General features: G+C 41.4%; 1 protein-coding gene across 1 annotated transcript; it reads left to right on the plus strand.

Annotated features, from left to right (window-relative positions):
- The first annotated feature begins 227 nt into the window (after positions 1-227).
- On the plus strand, positions 228-25,592 carry LOC130101641 (neuropeptide FF receptor 2). Its single transcript, XM_056267461.1, has 4 exons — positions 228-582; positions 22,123-22,222; positions 22,873-23,773; positions 25,127-25,592. The coding sequence occupies exons 1-4, from the start codon at positions 228-230 to the stop codon at positions 25,142-25,144; spliced, it is 1,374 nt and encodes a 457-aa protein (XP_056123436.1). The 3' UTR covers positions 25,145-25,592.
- Positions 25,593-26,460: the final 868 nt, after the last annotated feature.

A 26,460-nucleotide genomic window follows, 5' to 3' on the forward strand; every position in this document is an offset into this window, starting at 1 on the left:
GTGCCTTTTACCCCGGCGCGCCTTTAGGCCGTTGTACCGTACTGAATAGCTACTTGAATATTTTTAAAAGGTATGACAGGGATGATATCTTTTTTAGACTATGGTAATCACCTTTTGTCTCACATTTTGGTCTGAATTGTCTCACACTCCTGCTTTGAAATGTAGGAAAGGTCAATCATTTTTAATTGGTTATTTAATTAATTAATTATTGTTCTCTCCTCAGAAAGATGGCGATCACACTATTGGACCCCAACTCCACTACATCATCTCTATTTTTCTCTCCTGTGGAGGACAGCCACAATGTCTCAGTGAACCGTACCTCCTCTCGTCAATATCATTATCCAAACATCACCTACGTGGACTTCTATCTGCACGAGCCCTTGGTGTCTGCTATCTTCATTGTATCCTACCTCCTCATCTTTATTGTGTGCATGGTGGGAAATGGAGTGGTGTGCTTTATTGTGCTAAGGAGCAAGAATATGCGCACGGTCACCAATATCTTTATTCTCAACCTGGCCATCAGTGACCTGTTGGTTGGCATCTTCTGCATGCCCACAACATTGGTGGACAACATCATCACAGGTAAGGCCCTTCTTGCTATTGTGATCAAATGTTTTCTGTGTTTACTTGAATTAAATTTAAACAAACAAAACAATTGTTGTTATCTAATTAGTTACAGTAAATATTATTTTGCACAGTTCACCGTCTAGGCATAATTACCTCCAAATATTAGTCACTCTGTTGCTGCTATGACCACCATGGTAGATCATTTCCATCCCAATACAATTGCTTTGAAATGATACTATAGTTAACGTTTAAATGTTTATTATATATTATTATATATAGGTATAATTATTCCAAAAATATATAATGTCACAGGAAACACAGGACAGATGAACTCACAACAGTAGAGACATAAAACAAGCTTAAATTGTCAGGGTTCTGTCACTTCTGTCAGGTCCATAAAGTCAAGAACACACAGACAAATAATTAAGAATTATTTGAATAGATTGCAAACAGGTTGATGTTCCTGAATTGAAATTTGGCGGTATGGCTCTGTTCAGGGAGTCCTCTGACCTTTCATGAGCACCATGAAATAGCAGAGAGTCAGAGGACAGCAGCAGCAGCATTAGGGAACGCTCACACAGTTTTAGACTGTGAGAGCTAAAATATCCCCCCAAACAAAACCACACCTGGCAATCCTCTGTGATACAGAGGATGATTATTTAACCACATGAGCTATTCCCCCCAAAACAAAATTGAGTGTCTCGAACGGTGTCGACTGAGCCGCCCTAATTTAGCGATTTATAATAGTAAAATATTAATTAATTACTGAAATGACTAATCAAGACCGCAATAGCTAAAACATGCTGTTACCTAGATTATCTGTATTTAAACTGTTTGACAGTCTACAGTGTAAGCTTTATGGATAGATGACTAATTCACCTCTGAGAACGAGCTAGATGAATAAATTAACAGCTGATAGCGCATTCAGGGGCGTTAACTGAGCAGAGCGCGAGCAAAATAATGATCAAATGTGTTTTATTAACGAAACAAATCAGAGACTTGAGCTCATGGCTTCTGGTCGTCAAGAATATCCCGAACATCGGGACGGAGGTATCGTTCGTAAGCAGCAGAAACCACCGCCCCATAGCTTAAAGGGTTAAACCGGAGCGAGTGTCGCCGCCGTAGTTGTTGCACAATGCGTAAGAATGAGCTGTATACGGTCCGGAGGCAGTCCGCAGAAGTTAATTCCTATCACAGCCAGCTGTTTGAATCTGCGCTGCATAGTGGTAAAGGCCAGCGTGAGCAACGCGATCAGTTGCCAATGACAACAGATAACGCACGTAGCCAATATGATCGCATAAGCATTTTTATGAAAACGACTAGTTAGATAGCCCAAATGCCACACGGATAGCATTAACAAGAAGCATGTTGCCAACACACTGACAGCATTAACAAGAAGCATGTTGCCAACACACTGATAGCTTTTAGCAATGAAAAAAGGAACTTAGCTTCGTGAAGATTTTCAGAGATGAATGGAGAATGAATCACGTCGAGTCCTGTGTCAATATTTGCAGCAGAAGCGAGCAGCGAGCCAGCAGAAGCGAGCCAGCAGAGCGAGCAGCAAGCATGTATGAGCAAGGTGAATGAGCTTTAAATAGGGCGCCTTGTTTGAGCTTTGGCCATTGAACAGCGAGGGGAGTTAACCAGCTAATGCGGCTCAGCTGGAGCAGATCAGCTGACGGGACAGTGTTGATAGCAAATAGCATAAGCAGCGGCTTGACTACCTGGCCTGCCAGAACTGACGCTGACGCTCAATTTCTGTCTAGTTTATTTCTTGGTTTTGTGACAGAGACACCTGTTTTGTCATGAAGGAGCTAACAGTTAGCAACTGTTAACAGTTAGAAACTGTTTTGTCGAGCGTTCTCGAGCTGTGCGCGTTCTCTTGTTTGTATGCCTTGTTACATGTTGGGGGCGTGGTGTTTGGATCCCGGCACGTCAGTCTAGTTTGGTTTCGGTTCTGTGTCGGGATTCGGACATTCATGCTCCGCGTATTTGTATTCTGTCGTGAGCGCACAGGATGAGCTTTCGCTCATTCTCGTCTTGTCGTGTGTGCGTGTGGTTTCGAGTTCGCGTGTTTTGTTCGTGTTTACATCGGCCCCGGGCTTTCATGTCATGTTTTGTCTTGTACTGTCTGTGTAGCACGCAGCTTGTGTTTTTCAGTAGCTGTGTGCTTTCATGTTGTCCTGTTTTGTGTGAGCACATGGCTTGTGATTTGCTTTACTTGCCATGTGCTTGTGGTCAAGTCATGTTTGGTGTGAGCACATGGCTTGTCATGTATGTTTCCTTGTGCCATGTGCTCTCCTGTCAATTGTCTAGCCCCGCCCATCTTGTTACCTGATTATTGATTGCCCTACCTGTCCTCCCTTGTTACCTTCTTTGTTTGCTCTCCCTATTTATTCTCCTTGTGTTTGCAGTCCTGTGCTGGATCGTTGTTACCTTGAGTGTTTCCCTGCTTTTGTCAAGTCGTGTCGAGTTAAGTCTTGCTGTCTTGTTTTTCCCCCACGGGGTAGTTTTTGTTTGTGTTTTTATTTTATCAATACAACCGATTATTTCTCCTGCAATTGAGTCCTCACTCCCTTCACTCAACCTGACATAAACGTCACAACACCACACCATTAAATTTACTACACGCAAAATAAACAAGCCAATTAGATCTATTCAAAGATAGTTTGATAAAACCAAATGCACCACTGTTCAGTCAGTGGTGACAAAAAGTGTCAAGGCAAGTTAAGCCACCTTTATTTCTATGGCGTTTTATACAATACAGATTGTTTCGAAGCAGTTTTACAGTGAATATAGGAAAATTATGCATTTCGGGCTGTTGTACAGCTGAAGTCAGTTTGGTGTTGATTCGGTTCCGTTGTAAAAATTATTAAATTTGTTCATTTCATCTATAAAGCAGTTCTGCAAAAAAATATGTCATCGACCAGCTCAGTTCAGTTCATTCATACAACAGCGTCAGTACAGTAATAGTCAGATCAATAATACTTTTGAATATTAAGTGTCCCCAACTAAGTAAGTCAGAGGCGACAGTGGCAAGGAACCCAAACTCCATCAGGTGAAAGAATGGAGAAAAAAACCTTGGGAGAAATCAGACAATGTGTTTAAATGTGTTAACTTTTCTTTGAAGGATGACAAACATGGTAACACCAGGGAGTCTAAAACAGCCACATGATATAATAGTCTTGTCTTGTTTTGTATACTTTTTTTGTGTGCTGCATGCACAGGCACTAAATGCACATTTAATTTATCAGCATATCAAGAGGATGAATTATAGAACCGGGGAAGAAAGTGTAGGCAATTAGTTGGCTATCAAGTGAATCTGACTGAACAAGCTCTTCCTAAACACTCTGAAATTGGTCACAATGAAGGCTGCTAAACCAAGCAACATTTTTTTTCTTTTGCTCAGTGAATTCTTGACAGAGGAATTACATTTTTCATTAGCCGCATCCTCATTTCTTTCATCTGGTTACCATGCAATTATTACAAACCTCGAAGCCCACCAAGTGTGCTTATCCATCAGAGAATCTACAATCACAATCAATGTGGACCTCATGGAGCTGTCATGAATCATAGTTCTCACTAAGTTCTTGCCCACCGAGATGTGTTCCCAGCTGGAGCTTAACAAGCTTACAGTCAGTAAACGGGAAGAACCGTCTATTGTGATAAGCATCTGAATGCAGAAATTAACTGAAGAAATTATACTGCAATACTGCAAAGACAGTAGCAGAAAAGCAGTTTGATATTGTTACTTTCCAAGGGATTTTGGGCCTTTGATGTTTTCTGTACAATAGAAAGAACTGTAGATGACATGAGAACGTACTCGGTTACCTAATGTAACCTCGGTTCTCTCTAGAAGAAACCAAATGCACCACTGTTCAGTCAGTGGTGACAAAAAGTGTCAAGGCAAGTTAAGCCACCTTTATTTCTATGGCGTTTTATACAATACAGATTGTTTCGAAGCAGTTTTACAGTGAATATAGGAACATTATGCATTTCGGGCTGTTGTACAGCTGAAGTCAGTTTGGTGTTGATTCAGTTCCGTTTTTAAAAAATTATTAAATTTGTTCATTTCATCTATAAAGCAGTTCTGCAAAAAAAATATGTCATCGACCAGCTCAGTTCAGTTCATTCATACAACAGCGTCAGTACAGTAAGATCAATAATACTTTTGAATATTAAGTGTCCCCTACTAAGTAATGGAGAAATGGAGACCAGGCCCACGACGAGGCCATGCCTCTAGTGGAATGAGCCCTGACGCCCAAAGGGCATTGCAGACTTTTAGACGCATAAGCAGCTGCGATAGCGTCCACTATCCATCTGGACAGGCTTTGTTTCGAGGCGGCGAGACCCTTGGTACAGCCACCAAACGAAACAAAGAGCTGCTCCGAGCGTCTGAAAGGGGCGGAGCGCGTAATGTAAACCCTCAGCGCCCTGACAGGGCAGAGGAGATTAACATCACTCTCGCTATCGTATGCTGGCAGAGCCGATAGGGAAATGACCTGCGCTCTGAAGGGAGTGCCAATCACTTTAGGGACATAGCCATGTCTTGGTTTGAGGATGACTTTAGAGTCATTTGTTCCAAACTCAAGATACGCAGCGCTAACGGATAGCGCGTGTAAGTCCCCCACACGTTTGACTGATGACAGAGCTGTCAGAAAAATGGTTTTGAGCGAGAGGTGCTTTAGATCCACGGAATCTAACGGTTCAAAGGGATATGTTTTCAGGTCCTCTAGGACCAAAGAAAGATCCCACATAGGAACCGACGGGGGCCGCGGGGGATTCATCCTCCTGGCTCCTCTAAGGAAGCGGATGACAAGCTCGTTCCTTCCTATTGACTGGCCGCCCGCCACATATACTTTAAGCGTGGAGGGGGACCTGCCCTTGTCCAACAGCTCTTGAAGGAAGCTAAGCAACCGTGAGACCCCACACGTTCGTGGGTCCAGATTTCTGTCGGTGCACCATTTGGAGAACACAGACCATTTAGACGCGTAAAGCCTTCTCATAGAGGGAGCTCTAGACTGCGTGATCGTGTTCATAACCCCTTCAGGCTGGACAACGGGTATCCGTTGATTAGCCATACATGCAGAGACCAGCGCTCAGGATGGGGATGCCAGATTGAGCCGCGGGCTTGAGAGAGGAGATCTTTCCTCACCGGAATCGGCCAAGGGGCTGTGCGTGACAGCTGCGTCAGCTCCGGGAACCAGATTTGGTTCTCCCACCGCGGGGCTATAAGGAGCACCGAGTGGCGCGTTTCCCTGATTCTTTTGGTTACCTGTGGCAACAGTGAGATCGGAGGGAAAGCATACAGCGGGCGTCTGGGCCAGATTTGGTTCTAGTCCTCATTCTTTGAAAAGAACATCGGGCAATGAGCGTTGTCTTTTGACTCAAAAAGGTTGACTTCCGCTTTGCCGAAAAGGCGCCATAGAAACTGGACTGTTTGGGGGTGCAGGGACCATTGCCCCGGGGGAATGTTGTTCCTGGACAGTCTGTCTGGGCCGTCGTTCAGTTGTCCCGGCTAGGGCTGGGTATCGAGTTCGATACTTTTTAGGTACCGACCGAATTACCTCGAGTATCGAAACATGTCTTGTTTTTCGGTACCAAATTTCGATACCTAAGGGGTTAATCTAGTCAACGTCAGTGAAACAAAAAGCATGCAGCATGATTAGCTGTGGCAGAAAAACACTAACGTTAGTTTACGTGGTTGCCCAGAGAGACGTGGCTCGTCGCACGTGAGGCTGTAGTGTGTGTGTGTGTGTGTGTGTGTTTGAGCGTCCCAACCGTCCTAACCCAGATAGATAGAAAATATGTGGAAAAGATCAAAAGTGTACCTACCTATGTACCACACTCGATGCCAGAAGCACGCGATGCAAAACTTTCGACAAGATAAATGCTACCAAGACCGGCAAAACGATAAATCTGATAAGGCACTTAAAAGCGCACAGAATACACTTGAAAAGTAGAAAGTTTATCCGTCTTCGACTGCAAGAACTGGAGCGCGTCACAAATGAACCGAAACTCAGCGTGTAGGATACTTGACTCACAGACATGAAAAATAGGCATATAGACGGTTAAAATATGTCTACTTTTAAACGAAACAATTAGAAATAGTTTATGTAATCCATATATGCGCGCGCGCGTTCACTACTGCAGGAATGACGAGTCAACATCGCCATATTCATCTTTGCTGCCAACACACTCAGTAAACACTTGTTTATTAATACAAAATTAAAATATCTCCTTGCTATTTTATCCCGACACATCCATAATCATTAGGCTACTTTCGCCAGTGCTTTGCGGCAAGCTTTATGTGTGCTGAGTGTGAGGCATATATCCCGCACCCCAGTAGCCTATATTACTTCAATTCACATTTATTTGTATATCATTTTTCACAAAACATATCGTTTCAAAGCAGCTTTACAGAAAATGCATGTGTCTAAATTTCAATTTAGAGTGATCTGTTATCAGAGGTGACTGTGTGCAATGCATTTCAATTTATTTTTCATTCAGTTTCAGTGTTAAACATGCATTAAGTTAAGGCAGAAACAATGAGCTCATTGAAGTAAAGAATACATGTTGTTAAATGATTAGGAAACATTTAGCATTGGTGGGACTCAGTGTAAAAAAGTCAACAAACTGAAAAAAAAAAAGAATTAGGTAATGCAATTTTGTTCAAATGGATTTCCTAAAATTGGTATCGAAAAAAGTATCGTTCAGGAACCGGTATCGAAGTCAAGGTATCGGAATCGGTATCGAAAATTTTGTTACGATACCCAGCCCTAGTCCCGGCACATGTGCAGCTCTCAGCGAGCGCAGTGAGTGCCGAGACCAAACGAGGAGGCGTTCTGTTAGATCACAGAGGTTCCTGGATCTGACACCGCCCTGACGGTTCACGTAGGACACAACAGACATGTTGTCCGAGCGGACTAGAACATGGTGGTCCCGTATGAACGGGAGGAAGCGCTTCAGCGCGTTCTCGACCGCTATCATCTCCAGACAGTTTATATGAAGGCGTTTCTCTCGGTCTGACCACAGGCCAAAGACCGGTCTGCCCTCGAAGAGAGCGCCCCAACCTAAGTTGGAGGCGTCTGTCGAGATGACCTTTCGATAAGAGACAGCTCCCATCGTCACCCCCCCCCCCCCCCGCTGGTACCAGTCGACCGCTAACCAGGGCTGCAGAGCTGAAACGCAGCTCTGAGTCACTCTGATTTGGAAGCCCATGCTCGGTGAGGCACCCTAGCGTTCAGCCAGCGTTGCAGCGGGCGCATACGCAGTAAGCCCAACTGAAGCACTGCTGCAGGTGAGGGCATACAGCCCAGCATCCTCTAAAATGTTTTCAGAGAAGCGACGCTGCCCTTCTGAAAAGACGCGGCCAGGTGTCAAACACGGCGCGCGCGCTGTGTGGATAAACGAGCCGTCATAGCCACAGAGTCCAGTTCTATTACCAGAAAGGAAACTAACTGACTGGGCAGTAATGAGCTCCTGGTCCAGTGGACCGTGAGACCCAGGTTTTCCAGATGACTGAGGAGCACTGTTCTATGAGATCAGAGTTCTCTGACTGTGCCAGAATCAGCCAGTCGTCCAGTTCAGAATCCGCATGCCCTGATTTCTCAAGGGGGCGAGAGCCGCGTCCATGCACTTCGTGAATGTACGGGGTGCTAAAGACAGGCCGAACGGCAGGACGGTGTATTGATATACCTTGCTTGTGACGGGGTATTATCTGAATCTGAAAGTAAGGTTCTTTCAGATCGAGAGAGATAAACCAGTCCCTCGGGCGAAATTGCGCGAGAATTTGTCTGGTCGTGAGCATTTTGAACGGTCTTCTCATGAGAGCTTTGTTCAAATATCTCAGATCTAAGATAGGTCTGAGAGCTCCGTCCTTCTTGGGTACGAGAAAATAACAGCTGTAAAAACCTGACTCACTCAGAGAAGGAGGTACCGGTTCTATGGCCCCTTTGCACAACAGTTTCACTATTTCTGCGCGGAGTATCTCAGATGTGCTACTTCCGCATTCACTTTCGTCACGGTCCGTGCTCGAAAGCGCGGGGGACGGCGAGCGAACTGTAGTGAATAGCCCTGTCTTATTGTGCTCAGCACCCATTCTGATATCCCTGGAATTGCTTCCCATGCTTTTACATGTACAGCTAGGGGCAGTGACAGACACGGGGGGTATCATGTTTGATTGATTGATTGATTGATTTTTATTTAAAAGGGACCATGTGCAATTAATAACATAAATGTAAACATTTTATGCATTACACCAGAGTTAGCCTTAGGCTAATTTACATCTGCAGTCCCCAGGTACAAATAATACAAATACATACAGCACAGATTAAAATATCAACATTATTCAAGAATATGCGGCATATCAAACATAAAACATCAAACGTTGTTCAAGAGCATATAACATGTACTTAATGCCCCTCACTGGCACACACACACACACACACACACACTATAATCACAACATACAATGGTATGCCCACACAAAGCCCCTTCTCAACCCTTACCTCAACCCTACAATAAAGAGGTAAATGTGACTAAAGAAAAAATGATATTACCCACTGACAAATTAGTGGATGCATTGTTGTGAAAGTTTTAAATGTTTTTTTATATTATCTTTAAAGGCTCCAAACAAGTCACAAGTTTTTATATTATCTGGAATTGTGTTCCATTGTATCACAGCTTTGATAGAAAAGGCTGCCTGCCCAAATGCTGAATAGCGAAAGGGTACAGTGCAGCTATATACGGAAACTATTCTAGTGGTCCTCACAGAGCCACGGTAACAGACAAACTCACGCAAACAGGTGGGGGCCAGACCTTTTAAGATTTTATAAACTGTGCATAAATTTGAGAATATTCTAAAATTTTCAAAAGTTAGTAGATTGTACTTATGTAGTATGTCACAGTGATGGTGCCTGAGTGGCTTTTTGTCAAGAATTTTCAGGCCCTGTTTGTACAGGGATTCTAAGGGCCTAATTGTTGTTTGGCTAGCCTGCCCCCAGCAGGTGATACAATATGCGATATGTGAGAAGATAAGGGCATGTAAAAATATCTTAGCAGCCTCTATTAATAGAGAGGATCTAATCTGTCTATAATTTGCCAAATTGTATTTAATAATTTTTGTCATTTTCTTTGTGTTTTTTGAAGGTCAGGTTTGAATCAAGCAGCACTCCAAGATATTTAATTTCAGTAACAGTCTCAATCTGTTCACCTTTAAAGCAGATGTTTACGTCTAGGATGTTTAGTTTGGTTTTGGAGAAGAACATGCCTTTCGTCTCACCTATATTCAAGGTAAGGCAGGATTGGTCTAACCACTCGGCCACTCCAACCAAGGCGTTGATTAATTTAGTTGCAGCTTGTTGAGCTGATGTTGCATGGGTGTACAAGACTGTATCATCAGCATAGAGTTGTACCTCTACATCGTGACAGTGCTGAGGTAGCTTGTGTGTAGGGGTGAACACTGAGATGTGGGCACATTTTCTACACTTATGACACCAAGGGCCTGAGCCGGATAACCAGACATTATACTCTTTTTGAGATTTCTCTGGGTCACCGTAAAAACGGCGGTTGTGTGTATCACCGACACGTTGGCAGCCAAATACATCGCTGCAGTAGCCTTTTCTGAGGGGACTGACAGGGCGAAATACTTTGACGGTGATCCGGCCGCGGCGGGACCCAGCCGTCTTTTGCTCCCTGCTGCCACTAGGAGGACTTCGCGTGCTCGGGTTTCAGCAAAATCTTAGGCCGAGGTCCCCGCGGGGGAGGCGGCCTGTGATGGCTGGATGAGCGCAATCTAGATCTGGGCCCTTCTCGTCCCACTCGCGGTGGAGATCGGCTTGAAGGATCTGGAGAACAGCCATAGAGTGCAGGGCGGACGCGGCCTGTCCGGCTGCTGAAAACACGCGGCCGACGAGAGCTGACGTGGTCCTGCAGGCTTTAGACCTGGAAGCTGGCGCTTGGCAGTGGCGATGAAGGAAACAGCCGTCGAGTCTGTTAGGCGCCAGCTAGCACATTGAGCATCTGGCTCGCTCATAGGCTGTGCTGCAGCAACTGCACATCCAATGGCCCGGGCGCCTCTGACGTGCGACCGTGCGACCAATGAGCTAGCCCTACGTCATTACAAGATCTTCAGTCTTCACGGACCTTCGCGGGGTTTAAAGTCCCACTCCGATCATATCTTGAGCTATTTTTAAACATTCCCAGTGGTCTTTAAATTATGATTATGCCATTTTTAGCCAAAATCACAAAACCTGTGCCGTTTTCTGGGACTTCGCTTCAGCAGAGTGGCAGTAGCTCATTAGCAATTCGCCTCTGCGTTGTGGGCGGAGATCGTTAGATTGGCTCCTGACAGAAAAGCGCCACTTTGGCCGCACTGTGCTAGCAAACAGGCGGGATCGTTGAACTAGCTCCCGACAGAAAAAAATAAACTTACCGGTAAAGACACAGGCTGTCCAGTTGATGGTGTCTTGATGGAAGGCACTGCATCCGGCTTCAAAAACAATTTACTGACGAAGCCCATTTTTTTCTCCTGCCAGTTGGTGAAACAGTCTTCTGTGAAGTGCTGACCGCAAACCGATGTGTGGGTTTTAACATTGCCGTGACCAAGGAACGTAATCCATCTATCTCTCACAGCAATATATTTTGGTAAAGCATGAAAGCTAATACCACTATCTCTTCTCTTAGCATTGCAACCCGCTACCGCACATAGGTGTTGATCTGCCATCGTCTTGTCTACTCCTCAGAACCTGAGCGGGCGGGGTGGAGGGGAGTATGAGCTTGTGGCCCCGCCCAGTGGAGTTACTACGTCACAACTCCAGTCTATTTTAGCAGGCATTTTAGCGTCTGCTACTGATTCACAGCCATTTGAATGTAGAAATACTCAGAAATACAACTTTGAGCTTATTTTTCTCAAGATATGTCCTCTAACATCAGAAAAATGCCACAAGAACATGTTAACACCTAGAAAAACATTATTTTCATCGGAGTGGGTCTTTAACCAGACAGTTACACGACTCCACCAATCAGATGCATCACTGTGGGATTGTGGGATTGTTCAGGACTGTGGGTAAGTACTTATCCAAGACATCGCGAATAAAAGGCATTTATCTCAAAACAAGGTTAGTGCCCCATGAACTTTTGGCATTTATATGAGCATTATCCAATCACTTAGTACAGCCGTAGCTGGTTTTAAGTCTACCATGAATGGTTACGTTTTTATGGCTTATACCCAACTGTCAATGGAGAAAATGTATTGAATTCTTACTTCCGGCACCGGCTGTGGGCGGGACTGTGATGCTCTATGCCTTGTAGTCCCTGCCAGTCGTTTGTTGTAAAAAGCAATTTCTTTAAAAGAAAATAACCCCCTTTGCTTTGAACTTTGAGCATCGTAACTTTGCAGATGTTGTTTATGCTTAAACAGCAACACTACACACTAACTGAAATTAAAAAGCTGAAATCATAATCAACCACCCCTTTTCAGAACCACTGTCCTAGCACATGGTAGACCCTTTGAAATTTCACAATTACAATCATCTGGCATATCGGCTTGTCTGTGTTTTGTTACGTGGACTCTTAGCTTGTAGTTTTGCTTTGTTTCCTGATTCCCTTTTTATCCCCTAATTGTCCTTAGCTATGTATTGTTTAGCTATTTATTGTAGTTCTCTTGTAGATACATTTGAAAGATACTTTTTCTCTACATTTCAGCCTTCCTTCCACACTGAGACAGTGTTTTAGTCCTTCAAAAACAGAGCTTTTGAAGATCCTCTCTGTGGATGAATTTGAAAATTCTGTTTTCATGCTGTGGACTGTGAAAACAGAGGTATTTGAAAACAATGACAAATGATGCGTTGCTATGTGGCACATATTTTACCCATAGATATCTTTAGGTATGACGCCATGCACCTGCTGTTTGCTTTTCATGGTGTTGTTAAAAATAAATATTTCTATGTACAATCTTCCTACAACTTTCCTGCAAGGAAGACAGAAAACATAATTACAAAAATAAGTTTTACTCATGTGCAGTGAGATGATTTATGTGTTTTCAGACATTTCAGTGTGGAAAATGCTAATATGGACAGTGTTTTGAAACAAGCCGTTTTCAAATGTATTCTAATGTAGACGTAGCCTGGGTTTCTTGTACTTAGACATGCACATTATCATATTTATGTTGTTAAAATCTTGAGTACCTTAGATACTGCAAACAGACACTGAAATTAACAACAAAAGCACACTAATAGTCATTGATTTGGGAGCTGCTGTATGAATCCTTAGTAACAATCATCAGCCACCAGAACTATGGCCAACCAGCAATATTCTCTTACTGTTCCAAGCTCACGCTTCCTATCCTGGGTGCATTTAGCTGTTACATAGCAACATTATCCGTGGAACTTTCTATGTGACACCTTTTGACGGCTGCTCTTTGCTTGGCTACCAAGCAGGCAGAGGTGAATATCATTAAAACACTGAACTTCCTTAGTTTTGTCTCCACCAAACAAGACTACAGCAGGCGGGCTGCTAAAGAGTTTTATTTCAGGGTAATGACAACACATCATGATGTACAACCAATATTTCACCCTCACCAGAGGTGCTTTTAATTTACTCCAAACTTCACACCTCCAAAACCAGTGGCGGGCCGTGCATTTCACACCTACTTGAATTAATAACTTTTAATAGTGGAGCAGCGCACAGACTCTCTATAATTGTTGTGAAATTGCTGTTTTTATTTTGGACTGGCAGTTAAAGGGTTAATGCGGTGAGTTCGGAAAAGGCCGGGTAGAGAGAAACGAGCGAGTGAGTTCGGCTTGTGCGTTATTGTACAGTGGTTTTTGCTTTCCGATTATAAGTTCAAAAACGGAGCCTCCCTTGTCTTGTCCTTCAAGGGTTACAATAGTCCCTTGTCAGACGTTACAATTGTATGAATGTTTGAAAAAAAAGAAAAAGTTTCGATCATAAATTTCCAAGAAAAATTACGAAGAAAATCATATTCACCACGGGAAACACGGGGGCAAAAAAAGCATTATACTCACCAAAACTACTGATTATTTTTTTACACAAAATCCATCCTATTTTTTTTCCTCAAAAATACTTAAATTACTCTGTTGTACAGATTATCTGTGCGTTCCAGTCCCAACAACCTTTTCTATCGCTATCGAGGCTAATCCTGAAAGTCGAATCTATCCCGTCGTATTTCTGGCATAAGTTTTAATTCGCTTTAGGGCTGAGATTGTCTGCTCGACAGAAGCAGTGGACACAGGGACAGTCACCGCAAAACATGACGATGTGTACAGCTGCCCCATGCTCTCACACAGATTTTTTGAAGGAAATCAATGAGCTCAGCGGGACTTTTGCCTTCAAAATCAGTCATGGCATACATGACAGTCAGTCAGTTCTGTTATTACCCGGACAGAACGAATAGAGTTCCGTGACTCTGCGTTAAACTGGATGGCTGAATAAGGCATTTTTCCGGTAGGTTTGAACCTGGGTTCGAGGAGGGAAAGAAACATTAATTTGTGGGTTGAAAAACTATTAAATCTACAGGAATATATTTTAGTTTATGCAGTTCGCTACAGATGCAGTTAGCTAGCTCAGCCTCTGACTACCAGTAATAGTACACACTCTGACCATCCAATCATAGGACGTGAAAATGCCAACGTTATTGTACACCTGCTAGATGGCCCCAGTGCTGTCAAATTGAAATCTGATTGCCTGTTTAAATCTGACTGATTATCTGATTGGTTAAAGCAACAGTTTAATTGCCATTAATTTTAAGCTACAGGCGCCCGCACTATTGATTCTGAAGGCCTTGGCCATGGCAACACATGATGGCTGAAATATAATTGGATAAAAGTTCTAACATAAACATACACTACTTGAAGCAGCGCAACGAGGAGAAAAGCTATGAAATTAAGAGAATGGACTATTGGGAATAATTTAACACTAGAAGTGCCAGAATTCCATAACTACTAGAACTGTTGAAAGGCCCCCATAAACTCAAGGCAAAGTCCAAAGTCCAAATTCAATTTCTACTATAAGCAGCTCTTTTTGTGCAGCTCTTTTTGTACAGCTCTCAAGTGCCTCAACTTTTGGTATTTCATCTGCTGCTCAGGTGTTGGAAAATGCAATCCACCAAACACTCTGTCACGTACTGCTCTGAGACACAAAGGTTGAGGATACAAATACAGTATTTATTTGAAAGGGTAATCCAAACACGTTATCCAAATCCAGGCAAGGGTCATACACAAACAAGCAATCCAAACATTAACAGAAAAGGGCAGAGGCAAGGAGAGAAATCCGAGGGAACAGGCAGAGAATCAAGGTAACCAGGACACAGCAGAAACAGGATTCAAGCACACTCAGAATTGCAGATCATGGCTGATTAGTCTAAGCAAAGGATTATGTAGTTTGTGGATGTGTGGTGATAGTCCGGGTTGGGCACTCTCACTGGTGATAGTTACATGAAGACACCGGCGTAGAGTCGGCTATCTTGTCCGAAGACACAGGCGTAGAGGCTGCCATCCTGTCCGAAGACACGGCGTAGAGTCGGCCATCTTGTCTGAAGACACAGGCGTAGAGGCTGCCATCTTGTTCAAGGGCTCTGGAACAGCGGCGGCCACCTTGGGACGAGACTCTGGAACGGTGGCGGCCATCTTGGGACGAGACTTGGCATGACGTGAAGAAGCTCAGGCTCGGCGGGCATGGCGTGAAGAAGCTCAGGCTCAGCAGGCATGACGTGAAGAAGCTCAGGCTCTGGTGTGGGAACCAAAGGACAGGGATATACATAAAACACAAGACTAGCAATCATCAGACCTGGGCATGCTGGTGACTGTGATGGGCGAAGCTCCGTGGCCACTGGATCTTTGTGTGTGGTGCCCCTCCCCAAAAAACATTTAGGGGACATGTCCTCCTCAACGTCCCCAACAGTGAAGGAGGAACGGAACCACTTAACAGCAAAGCATAGTCTATGTATTGTTCTAGAATAAGTTTGTTCTGTCCTCAAGGCATAAGCGATCTTATGGGCTCAGCTAAGCCATGACAATACAAGTCCTTAAAAACAGCATCTTTCCAGTTTAACCAGTTGGCGAGAGCACAGAACTGTTCAGTGTAGACCTCTATAGTACAGGTACCTTGACGTAGAAACAGAATTTCCTCTGCTGGATCCATGTATGGCAAAGTCTTCTGTCACGTACAGCTCTGAGACACAAAGGTTGAAGATCCAAATGCAGTATTTATTTGAAAGGGTAATCCAAAAACGTTATCCAAATCCAGGCAAGGGTCATACACAAACAAGCAATCCAAACAATAACAGAAAAGGGCTGAGGCAAGGAGAGAAATCCGAGGGAACAGGCAGAGAATCAAGGTAACCAGGACACAGGAGAAACAGGATACAAAAACGCTCAGAATTGCAGTATAAACACTAAACAAGACTTCCCAGGGAATTATTCTTCTTCTGTTTCTTTTTATTTTGACAGTTTGCAAACGAGGTGCATTACCGCCATCTTCTGGACTGAGGTGTGATCTCATTGGGATGTCAGTTTACAAAAAAAAAAAAAACTAAATTCTATTTGCAAGCTGAGTTTCTTTCAGAAAGATCATAACTTCCTTAATTATAGATTGTGTGCCATACAAACTCAATAGGTTTTTTAAACTCAATCCATTCTTCGTTGCCCTCTCTAGTTCTTTCCTTTTTCAGAGTACTTTCTACATGTCAAGAGTACATGTTTTACATTTTCCGCTTCTCCACAATGTATACATAGACTTGACAGACTATGTAGATTACACAAATACTTTATATAATGTGGAGCAGAGCTGCACAGTAAAAAACAGACCTAAAATTATTATAATTAAACAGAGAGTGATTTTAATGTTTTTGACAGAGTATTGTTAGTATATTTTTGCTCTGCCAACAAAATCAGTTTCAAACCAAGTCACAGCAGAAAGCATTTCATCTTTCAAAAGAGAATAAAACGCGCTATTTAAGCGATCTAAGCTATATTTAGGCTACCTACAATCCACTGTAGGAAACAAAACTCGCACAATTATCTATTGTTTATCAGCGATTAAGCAGCGTGTGCAGCTTGTTAAGGACTCACTGCAGGTAAAGACAATTTATGTCTATATATCCATAACAGTATAAAAAATTAAAAAAGAGTATAAAAATATGAGGACACTTTTTGATGGAGGACCTGTAATGTAAATGCCCTTTCACACCGGACGCGTAACGAAAAAGCGAAACGGAAAAGCGAATAGTTCGCGTCAAAACCATTCAGCCGCGACGCGAATTTGCGACGTTCAGAGCTTCAACATTCCAAACCTTTCGCGCTGACAGCTGAGAAAACACAGACACTTCATCATCATCATCATCCTTAAGACGAGCTTTTTGTTTTCTTTATAAAGACAGAAAAGAAGGTTTTGTGTTCAGACTGTCTGTTCTTTAAGATTGGGTGCACTGTGCACCCAATCTTAAAGAACAGACAGTCTGAAGGGGAGTATGCTAATCTTGTAAAGTAGCTAAAACTTTGCCATAAAGAACCGGCCAAAGTAAGGATTATGCATTAAACATTTGAATTGTTTATTAATAAAGTGTTTTCTGACAGTTTTCGGTATGAGACGCGCTCCAGCGGCGGCCTCCGTGTCCTAATTATATTGTCTACTATATTTGCTACTTATTCCTATTAATCCAGGCAATTTGTTGATGAAACATTGATTAAAATTAAGATACAATTTATACAAAACGAAATTCACTTTAAAGAAAGGCTTTCTACAAAACAAAACTTAATAAGTGGTCAAAATTATGTCTGACCAATTCCAAATGTTTTCGATATATTGGGCATCTTATCCTTTCTCATCTCATGCGGTTCCCTTTTCATATAGATCATCAACATAGATTAAATAAAAAAAATAGCATTATATTATTTAAACGTATATATGAAACGTATGTTTTGTTTGAGTTTTTTTTTTAACTTATAGGCCTATTTAAGCGTCACCCCACTCCGCTTTATTTACGCACATGCTCTGGTGTGTGGCCAGGCCTATAGGCCTACATGCATGCAGAAATAATATGAAACACACAACCATGAATGTTGAAAATATTCCAAATCAATTATTTCCCTCCTAGTCAAAAATACTATAAATCATCAGCACGCACTTCATCAACTCACCGGAGACACCAACTATCCCAGCTATTTTATCCCATACCTCGTTCTTTTGCTGGTAAGAAACACCGTCATGTCATAAATGATAGGGTATGCGTGCGTTGAGATGCGGAATAGGCAATATACAAATGCTGTCATTATAAAAGGTTTCTAGTTTCAATGTATTGCTTGTTTTTAGTTTACATTTCATGTTGTGACACTTCTTTTCTCTCGCACATAATGCTGCTACGTCAGAGCAGCCAAAGCGTCAAGCGCCTTTGTTTCCTTGTAGGCCTATGTGATTGGCTGAAGCCTTTTCTGTCGCCGCAAAAGTAAAAAAAAATCGACATCGAAGCGAAAAAAATAAAACTCGTTTTTTTCGCCGCAGCACATTCGCATTCGGTGTGGAAGCACTCATTACAAAAACAGCTGATCAAAAAATAAAACTATCGCGCGAATTATTCGTGCGTCAAAATCGTGTCCAGTGTGAAAGGACCTTAAGGCTAGAAACACCCCTGGGGTGTTCCGAATTAATGCATTTGGTGAAATGAACTTTAACAGAGAGTAGAGGCAGGGAACACTGCATTGAGAACCTGTGAATTGGAACCCAGCTTCAGTGTCTTTGAACTAATCAGTTGAGTTAATTCACTGGCTCACTCATGAAGAGTGAAGACCAAAATCGCGTACTGTCTGAGTAGGTATAGGCTACTACATGAATTAGAATTTTACTAGTACAATGTTAAAAAGTAAATTCTGTATGTGCATGGGTAGTGAATGAAATTCGGACATACTACATCCACATGTTTTGCCATGTTTTTACTGTCACATGACCTACCAGCTATCAGTTGTGTTGCTTCACTGCCATTCATAAATCCTCTCATGGGATTAGTAAATAATTAACTGCCATAAATCAGCAGTAGGAAGTAGGTCATCCACTTTTCGCCTACTGTTACTACCTATGTATCTGGACATACTACTCTTTTGCCGTACTGTTTTTTTCGTAAAATATATATTGTAGCAAAGTGTTCAATTTCGGACACAGCTAGTCCCTTGATTTGTTGCTGAATGAATCAGTTACATAAATGATTAAAGGTGGGGAAATCGGTATTTGAAAAACCCTGTTTGGAAGTTAGTCCGACCGACACACAAACAAACAAACAACAACAAACGTGTGTAGCCAATCAGCATTAGGGGGACTATAACGCTGGAGGAGAGAGAACGAGCATGAGGGAAATTTGAAGAAAGACTGCAGAAATAGAGATGAGACACAATACAAAAGAGAAAAGATCAGAAGAAATCACTGGAAAATCAGGGGGTTATGACTGGGGAAGAGCTTTAAGACCTGGGTTACTTTAGAAAAGCTTTCCAGCGCTGGACAGAGCTAAGCGGGAAGGCCTGAAAACCGACATGGAGGTTGATTTGATTCCACTCCACACGTGAGTAACACTGGGTTTGAATGTCATTGTTTGTCTGGAGCTCCTGTGCTGTTGGCAACAATGAACAATTGTTTGTAATTACTATTGTGTACTGTTCTTTCATTGTTGGTGCTTCCTTGTCATTTGTTCATCATCTGCGCTTTATTTTTCATGAAGCATTATTTTGTTGCGATTCTGCTATGAACAGACATCCAATTTAGGATTGCGTGTGTAACGAAGGCCAGCTACGGAGAGTCACCCTGATGACTGCTAGAGAATGTGGTGTTTAGCGTTATTGTTAGTGCACTCACCTTGCATGCCGTCGATCAGGGTTCTAGGCCGACTCGGAGCAGGGTGGTTAGGATTGGAGGGTGAGTTTTGGAGGCGGAACAATGAAGAGAGAGGTGTGTTTTTTGGGGTTGATTTCAAATATCAACAATGTCCAATAGCGTTTTTGAAATACAGCTTACGCCACCTTTAATTGACACTCATAAAGTCAGTCACTTATCGCCACCTACTGGCGTTACGATGTAAAAATTGTCTGATAAATTGAGTGGCCGTTTATACGACACCCTTTTCAACTAAAAACAGAAGACTTTTTATGGGTTTTTGCCGTTCATTTACACAACAACAGCATTTTGGTGGCCTGAAAATGCAAACTTTTGAAAATGGGTTTCAAAGTCCAAGTTTTCCGTGTAAAATACAAAAACGCAAATCTGTGAAAACGGTGACGTCATGATCATGCGTAGCCTATTACTTGTTTAGTTTATAGGATTTTTGTTTTGTTTGTTTTTTCGAAGCCTTTGGCGTTCAAAGGTTTTGACATTTTCTTAAAGGAAGTAAAAGGGGACTTTATATCAGAGGAGAACATTCTAAAATTGGGATTACAGTGAATGTTTCTGGCTTTGTGAAGATGAAATTTACCCAGAAGACGAAGTAATAATACAGTATTATTTGTGTCTATAGGCATGTGCGTTTGGCTCGAGTGCACTGTTGTAAAAGAATGCGAATGTGCGATTTTCTTTACAAAGTGACATCGCCAACTACTTGTCTGGCATGCATAATACAGCGTTATTAGTCGTTTTCGCGGATCCGTATGAACGGGGATTGTTTTGATATTGATGTCATCTGTACAAAGAAAAAACCTTTCCATTTTTAGCATATCGTTGTCGTGTAAACAGACCCTGAGATTGTCCTCGCTGGAGCCTGTAGCATGATGACGTACTGGATTAAATCCAATATGTTGTGGATGCATGCATGCTTTTTATTTCCAAAACCAGTTTAGAGCAAACTCTGCCCCGCAGCAAATTCTAAAGATTATATTACTGTGCCAACTGCAGTGCTGCTGATTACTACACAATACTACAACAGACACTAACCCCTAAACCCTAACCTCAACCTAGTTTGGGGGAAGAAAACAAGTCCTCTGCATGTTGAATTTAATCTATTCGTCATTGCACAACAGGCTGAACCCAGGACACCTTGGATAAATCTATATGCACAGACTGACGGTTTTGTCAGGTAGATTCAAACACAGTCTGACTGATACAAATAGCCAATCAAATTCGAGGACCGGAAGTGCTCCATAACTTCATATATAAAACTAAAGCAATGAATGGAAGTTCTTATAAACTATATACTAGTTCTGTCAGTATGAAATATTTGCTGTGGGATATTGATTGATTTCACACAAGACTTTGTGAAGGATCCTTATAAAAATAAGAAGTGACACATATCCATATCTATTACGATTAAGATGGAAAATAGCTTCTTCCTTTTGCGCTGTTGTTCCTATTCCTAGAACACCACATTGTTCATTCTCTACCCTTTATAAAGGCTCAATGTTGAGGGTTTTTTTTCATATGAATAATGTAAGAATTAGCAATACAGTCATCTTTATTTGCAGTTGAATACATATGAATTCTTTAAATGAGGAAAATTAAGGTTTAATCTTAAATGACCCCTGACATTCTCAGTCTATGTATTTGTTGTCTCTCGTTTCTCTAATGAACATTCTCGTTCGTTACTTCCTGTTTTGCCACACTCAACTTCCTCTTAAGGTGATGATACACAGGGCAACTTTTTGAGCAATGTTGCTGGGCAATGTTGCCATCAAAGGGCAACCAGATGAGACACAGGGCCCACGGCTGATCTAAATTATCCAGATAGAAATGTATATCCCATTTTCAATGGGAAAGTGCCCAAGCAACAATTGCTCGGCAAGATTGCCCAGCAACATTGCTCAAAAAGTTGCCCTGTGTATCATCACCTTTACTGTCTCACAATCTCTGCCTAATTATTTTTCTCTCTTATTTAATCTATTCTTCTTACTCCATCTGTCTTTTAAAACCCTCCTTGTCGATCACATCATTATTCATACCCACATGTCGACCAGCTGCTGCACAATATCTCCAAATTTAATCAGCCTCTTAAAAGGATCTTCTGGGTTTACTCTTGTAAGAGGTGAACAGAAACAATATGTCCCGAGGGATTGAGCTGTGTTCTTTTCTTCAGTCTTCTCTATAATCTCCTCAGCTAACACCACTCACCACACAAAAAGGGCCAGCTTAAAGTGGTGTCAGTAAGTGAAAAAAGAAGGAAGGAGAGAAAACTGAATGGGAGAGAGAAAAAGAGAGATCAGAGATTTCAGATTGTAAAGTCTGTCAAGTTGCATTTATTGTAAACTGAGGAAGAAAACAAGTAGGAAACAGAAGTACAATACAGTATAAGTACGCAGTGATAGTCTTGGATTGACAGCAAAATGTGAAATAAAATTAAATAAAAGTAAACAATACATTTTAGAAGAACTAGCTGTAGTCATGTTGTATAGCCGACAAGGTTTGTAATTTCTAAGATCTAGAAAGATGAACAATAATGTCGCAATTTGGGTGATGAGCCTGAAAAATTATAATGAAAACCAAATTTTTATATGAAAAATGTGTGATTTCTTAAGATGTTTTAATTCAAAGTCATTTCTGCCCTGTTGTTCATATTTCACTTTTCTCCAGGCTGGCCTTTTGGCAGTTTGGTGTGTAAGCTGAGTGGGATGGTGCAGGGAATATCGGTATCCGCCTCTGTCTTCACTTTAGTGGCCATCGCTGTGGACAGGTGGGCAAAAAAGTTTTGTCAAAATATTTTATTTTTCTGATTAATATATTTTTTTGCCAGGACAAGTATTATATATACACTACCATTCAAAATTTGGGGATTTAAAAAAAAAAATGCTTTTGAAAGATGTTCACTCACCAATGCTGCATTTATTTGATCAAAAAATACTGTAAAGAACAAAAAAAAAAAAAAACCCAGTAATACTGTGGAATATTATTACAATTTAATGTATAATATAATATATTTTAAAATATAATTTGTTTCTGTGATTCAAAGCTATTACTTCAGTCTTCAGAGTCAAATGATCTTTCAGAAATCATTATGTGCTTATTTGGTGTTCAAGAAAACATTTGAAAACAAGTGTGCAGAATAATGACATTTAAGAAGGCCTATTAATTTATTTTTTATATATATATAATACAAATCTTACAGACCCCAAACTTCTGAATGATAGTTTTAAAATGGTAACATTTTAAAATGCTTATTTTTTTATTTATTGTATGCCTTTTTCTTAAAAAAAAACACTTTCTTGAAACACTTATTTTCTGTTTCTGTCTCAATTATCTCTGCTCTGTTTTCTGTCATCCATCTCTTTTCTTTTCTCCTTTTAATATGTCCTTCCTTTTCCTTGTTTTATATTAATGTGTCAGATTCCGCTGCATTGTCTATCCCTTCAAACAGAAGCTCACTATCTCCACCTCCACCCTCATCATTGTCATCATCTGGGTTCTGGCTATCTCCATCATGTGTCCGTCTGGTGTTATGCTACAGGTCACCAAAGAGCACAGGGTCTCCATCTTGCTAAGTGATGGCAACACCACGCAACCCTTCTACTGGTGCCGTGAAAACTGGCCAAACCAGGAGATGCGCAAGATTTACACCACAGTTCTCTTCGCTAACATTTATTTGGCACCTTTGACCCTGATTGTCATTATGTACGCTCGGATTGGAATCACACTCTTCAAAACATCAATCCCTGCCGCTGTGAGCCAAGTTGGGACCTCAGGCTCCGGTTCTGGCTCTGGAAAACATAGCAGATATGAAAGTCGTCAACTGGTGTCCCGGAAAAAGAAGCGGGTCATTAAAATGTTGCTAGTGGTGGCCCTGCTCTTCATCCTGTCATGGTTACCATTGTGGGCTCTCATGATGCTGAGCGACTACGCAAGCTTGAGTGAGCATCAGCATCGCGTCATAAATATCTATTTTTATCCTCTGGCTCACTGGCTGGCGTTCTGTAACAGCAGCGTCAATCCCATAGTCTATGGGTTTTTCAATGAGAACTTCCGTAAAGGTTTCAAGGCGGCCTTTAAGCTTCAGCTCTGCTCAGCCCTTTTGGGGGAGAGAAGAAGCTACTCCCACCGACTGCAGGGGAATGCTGTATTGCCTGCCAGCTTGCCCATGATCAAGGTGTCTGCACTGGAGGCTGGGGGTCCCAGACCAGGGCAAGGGCTCATCCAAGGGTTGGTGTCTTTGGGCAATGGTGAAAGAAGCCAGTCTTCAGGCCAGGAGAACATAAAAGAACAGGATTTGATCATGGAAGATCTGGAGAAGGTGTGTGTGTGTGTGTGTGTGTGTTAGAGAAAATTGTGTGTCTGTTTGTTTGACGTTTTTTAATTATCAAAGGATCTAGAAGAAAATCAGGATTTCTACAAAAATATTAAGCAGCACAACTGTTTTCAACGTTCATAATAATAAGGAATGTTTCTTGAGCAGCAAATCGGTATATTACAATATATACTGAAGACTGGAGTAATGGCTGCTGAAAATTCAGCTTTGCATCACAGCAATAAATTACATTTTAAAGGAACACACCGACTTTTGGGACTTTAGCTTATTCACCGCATCCCCCAGAGTTAGATAAGTCCATACATACCCTTTTCATCTCCGTAACTCTGTCTGACGCACACACCGCTAGCCTAGCTTAGCACAAAGATTAGCACCAGCTAGCATATAAGTGACAAAATAACGCCAACATTTTCCTATTTATATGTTGTGATTTGTATAGTCACAGTGTGTACAAATAACAAGGTCATATGAGACACAGTATGAATACGGTTAAAAGATGGCTTTGTCTCATATGACCTTGTTGTTTGTACACACTGTGACTAGTACAAAACAATAGAAAACAGTTATTTTAAAATGTAAAAATATTTCAAATTATTACTGTTCTTGCTGTTCTGTAATCAAATAAATGCAACCTTGGTGTAAGACACTTCTTTTAAAAACATAAAAACATCTTACCAACTACAAACTTTTGAATAGTCGCGTATATAAAATACAAAATTACATATTTTTTATTAAATATTTAAATATTGTTAAAGTGGTGCATGGTAAATTCCCTAGTTTCATACTGAAATTCCACACTTTTAAACTGGCATGTCCTTGAGCAGGTAACCATTACAACACACTCTAAAGAAATTGGCAAAATTCTTACCTTTAGGTGTACAACAGTCCAACATACCTTTAGGGTTACAAAAGCTGTACAACGTCACTGTGGCAGTACCCTTAAAGGGACAACTTTGTACAATATTTGTCCATAATAGTACCTTAAAGAAACGTTTTGCCACTCTAAGGTACTTTAGTACCATTTTAATGCACCTTTAAGGGATAGATAAGGTACAAAGTTGTCCTTTTAAGGGTACTGCCCAGTGACAAGCTGTTGTAACCCCAAAGGGTTTTCTGACAGCGCAGATGCTGTAACAAACATATTCCTTTTTTATTGCCATCCAAGGCAATTGTACAGCTGTTCTTCTCTAAATTGTAAATCTCCTTCTGGCATCAGCAGATTTTTTTCTAATAGAAAAATGGAGTTTGATCCATTTTTATTACAGAAAGTTTTAGTGAGAAAATTCAGGGTTTTAAACGATTGAAATGTAACCACTGTTTGTCTGTTTTTCTTCACAGGTAATGTATGATTTATAGGTGCTTAATGATCTTCATGGAACCTGTTCAAAGGTACTGTGCACCCAGATGATTTTTCCCCTCTCTTTGACTGTTTTACTGCTGGGGGACACCATGAGTTCGTCTTTTATCTTATTTCATCTCTTTCATCTTCTAGGCAAGGATGTGCTCTGCCTTTTCTCATATAACATTTTAAGACAATAATCATTCCAGAAAGGCAGTCTAAACTGGAGGGTTTCATTTTCAGCAATTGTGTGTGACAAACACAAACAAGGTCATTTTGTGGACCTAGCTTTGACTTAATAAGATGAGAAATGAAATGACATCTTACTGGATGCCAAATTATGCCCAATGTCTTTCATGGATGTTCGCGCTTACACCCAGTTTAACCTGAGGAATACACCCTGAGGTTCATTTAAAATTACACCAAATGTCAAGACCACAACTAATACAGATACTCCCATGGGAAAGGTTTTGATTCTAAGCCACATCTGAAACTGACTGAAGTACCTGAACAGGGGATATTTGAGGGGGATTTCTTTTGCATCTCTAGATCTGGATGGTAGATCCATTACTCCATTTTGTCAAAATGGCGTGTTCAATTTCTTCTCTTTGAGTTGTGAAATGACTACCTTTTATTTTATTTTTTTATTGCCTGCTCAACATGTTCACTTATTAACCAACATTGAATAAATGCCAGCAACAAAACAGGTCTCTTACTGGGGTGTTTACTGGGTGAATGTAGTAGGTCTTGGTCTGTGAGAAGCATCATAACTATGAATCTGTATTAGCATAAAAATAGTTGACTGTAACAGGAAGGCCATTTTTCCAGTTATTTTCACAAACACTCAACAGTTTGTGCCCTGACATGGGGGACAGTGCCTGAGGATCTTTTCAGACTCAAAAACGCGATGTAAATGAGCTGCTGAACAAGAGCTGTGCCTTAAAAAGATGGCATTAGCGGTCAGAAACCATGAGAACTTGAACGGTCTTATATGTGGAACGAGTCAAGAAGCATCCACGAGGGAATGGCAAGTATCCAAACTGTCTCTGGTTATTGCATCTGACATTTATGCATATTTCACAGTTTCGGTTTTGGCGAATGAGAATCTACGCTGGCAATGTTGTATGTGTAGAGAAAAGACCTCACTTCAAAATGAAATTTTATTGTCTGTATTTCTAATGTAAACCTGGCTGTTGATTACAAAATGATATACTTGGCACACAATGTAGTGATGCTACAAAGTCTTTTTATTTGTGTGAAACCTTTCAGTTTGGTTTGAATGATGTGTAAACAATGAATAATCAAGCGAACAATCTGGTCAGAAAATAGTCAT

This window comes from Rhinichthys klamathensis, unplaced genomic scaffold (assembly GCF_029890125.1).
Source record: "Rhinichthys klamathensis goyatoka isolate OS25496 unplaced genomic scaffold, OSU_Roscu_1.1 h1tg000259l_1, whole genome shotgun sequence".
NCBI lineage: Eukaryota > Metazoa > Chordata > Actinopteri > Cypriniformes > Leuciscidae > Rhinichthys > Rhinichthys klamathensis.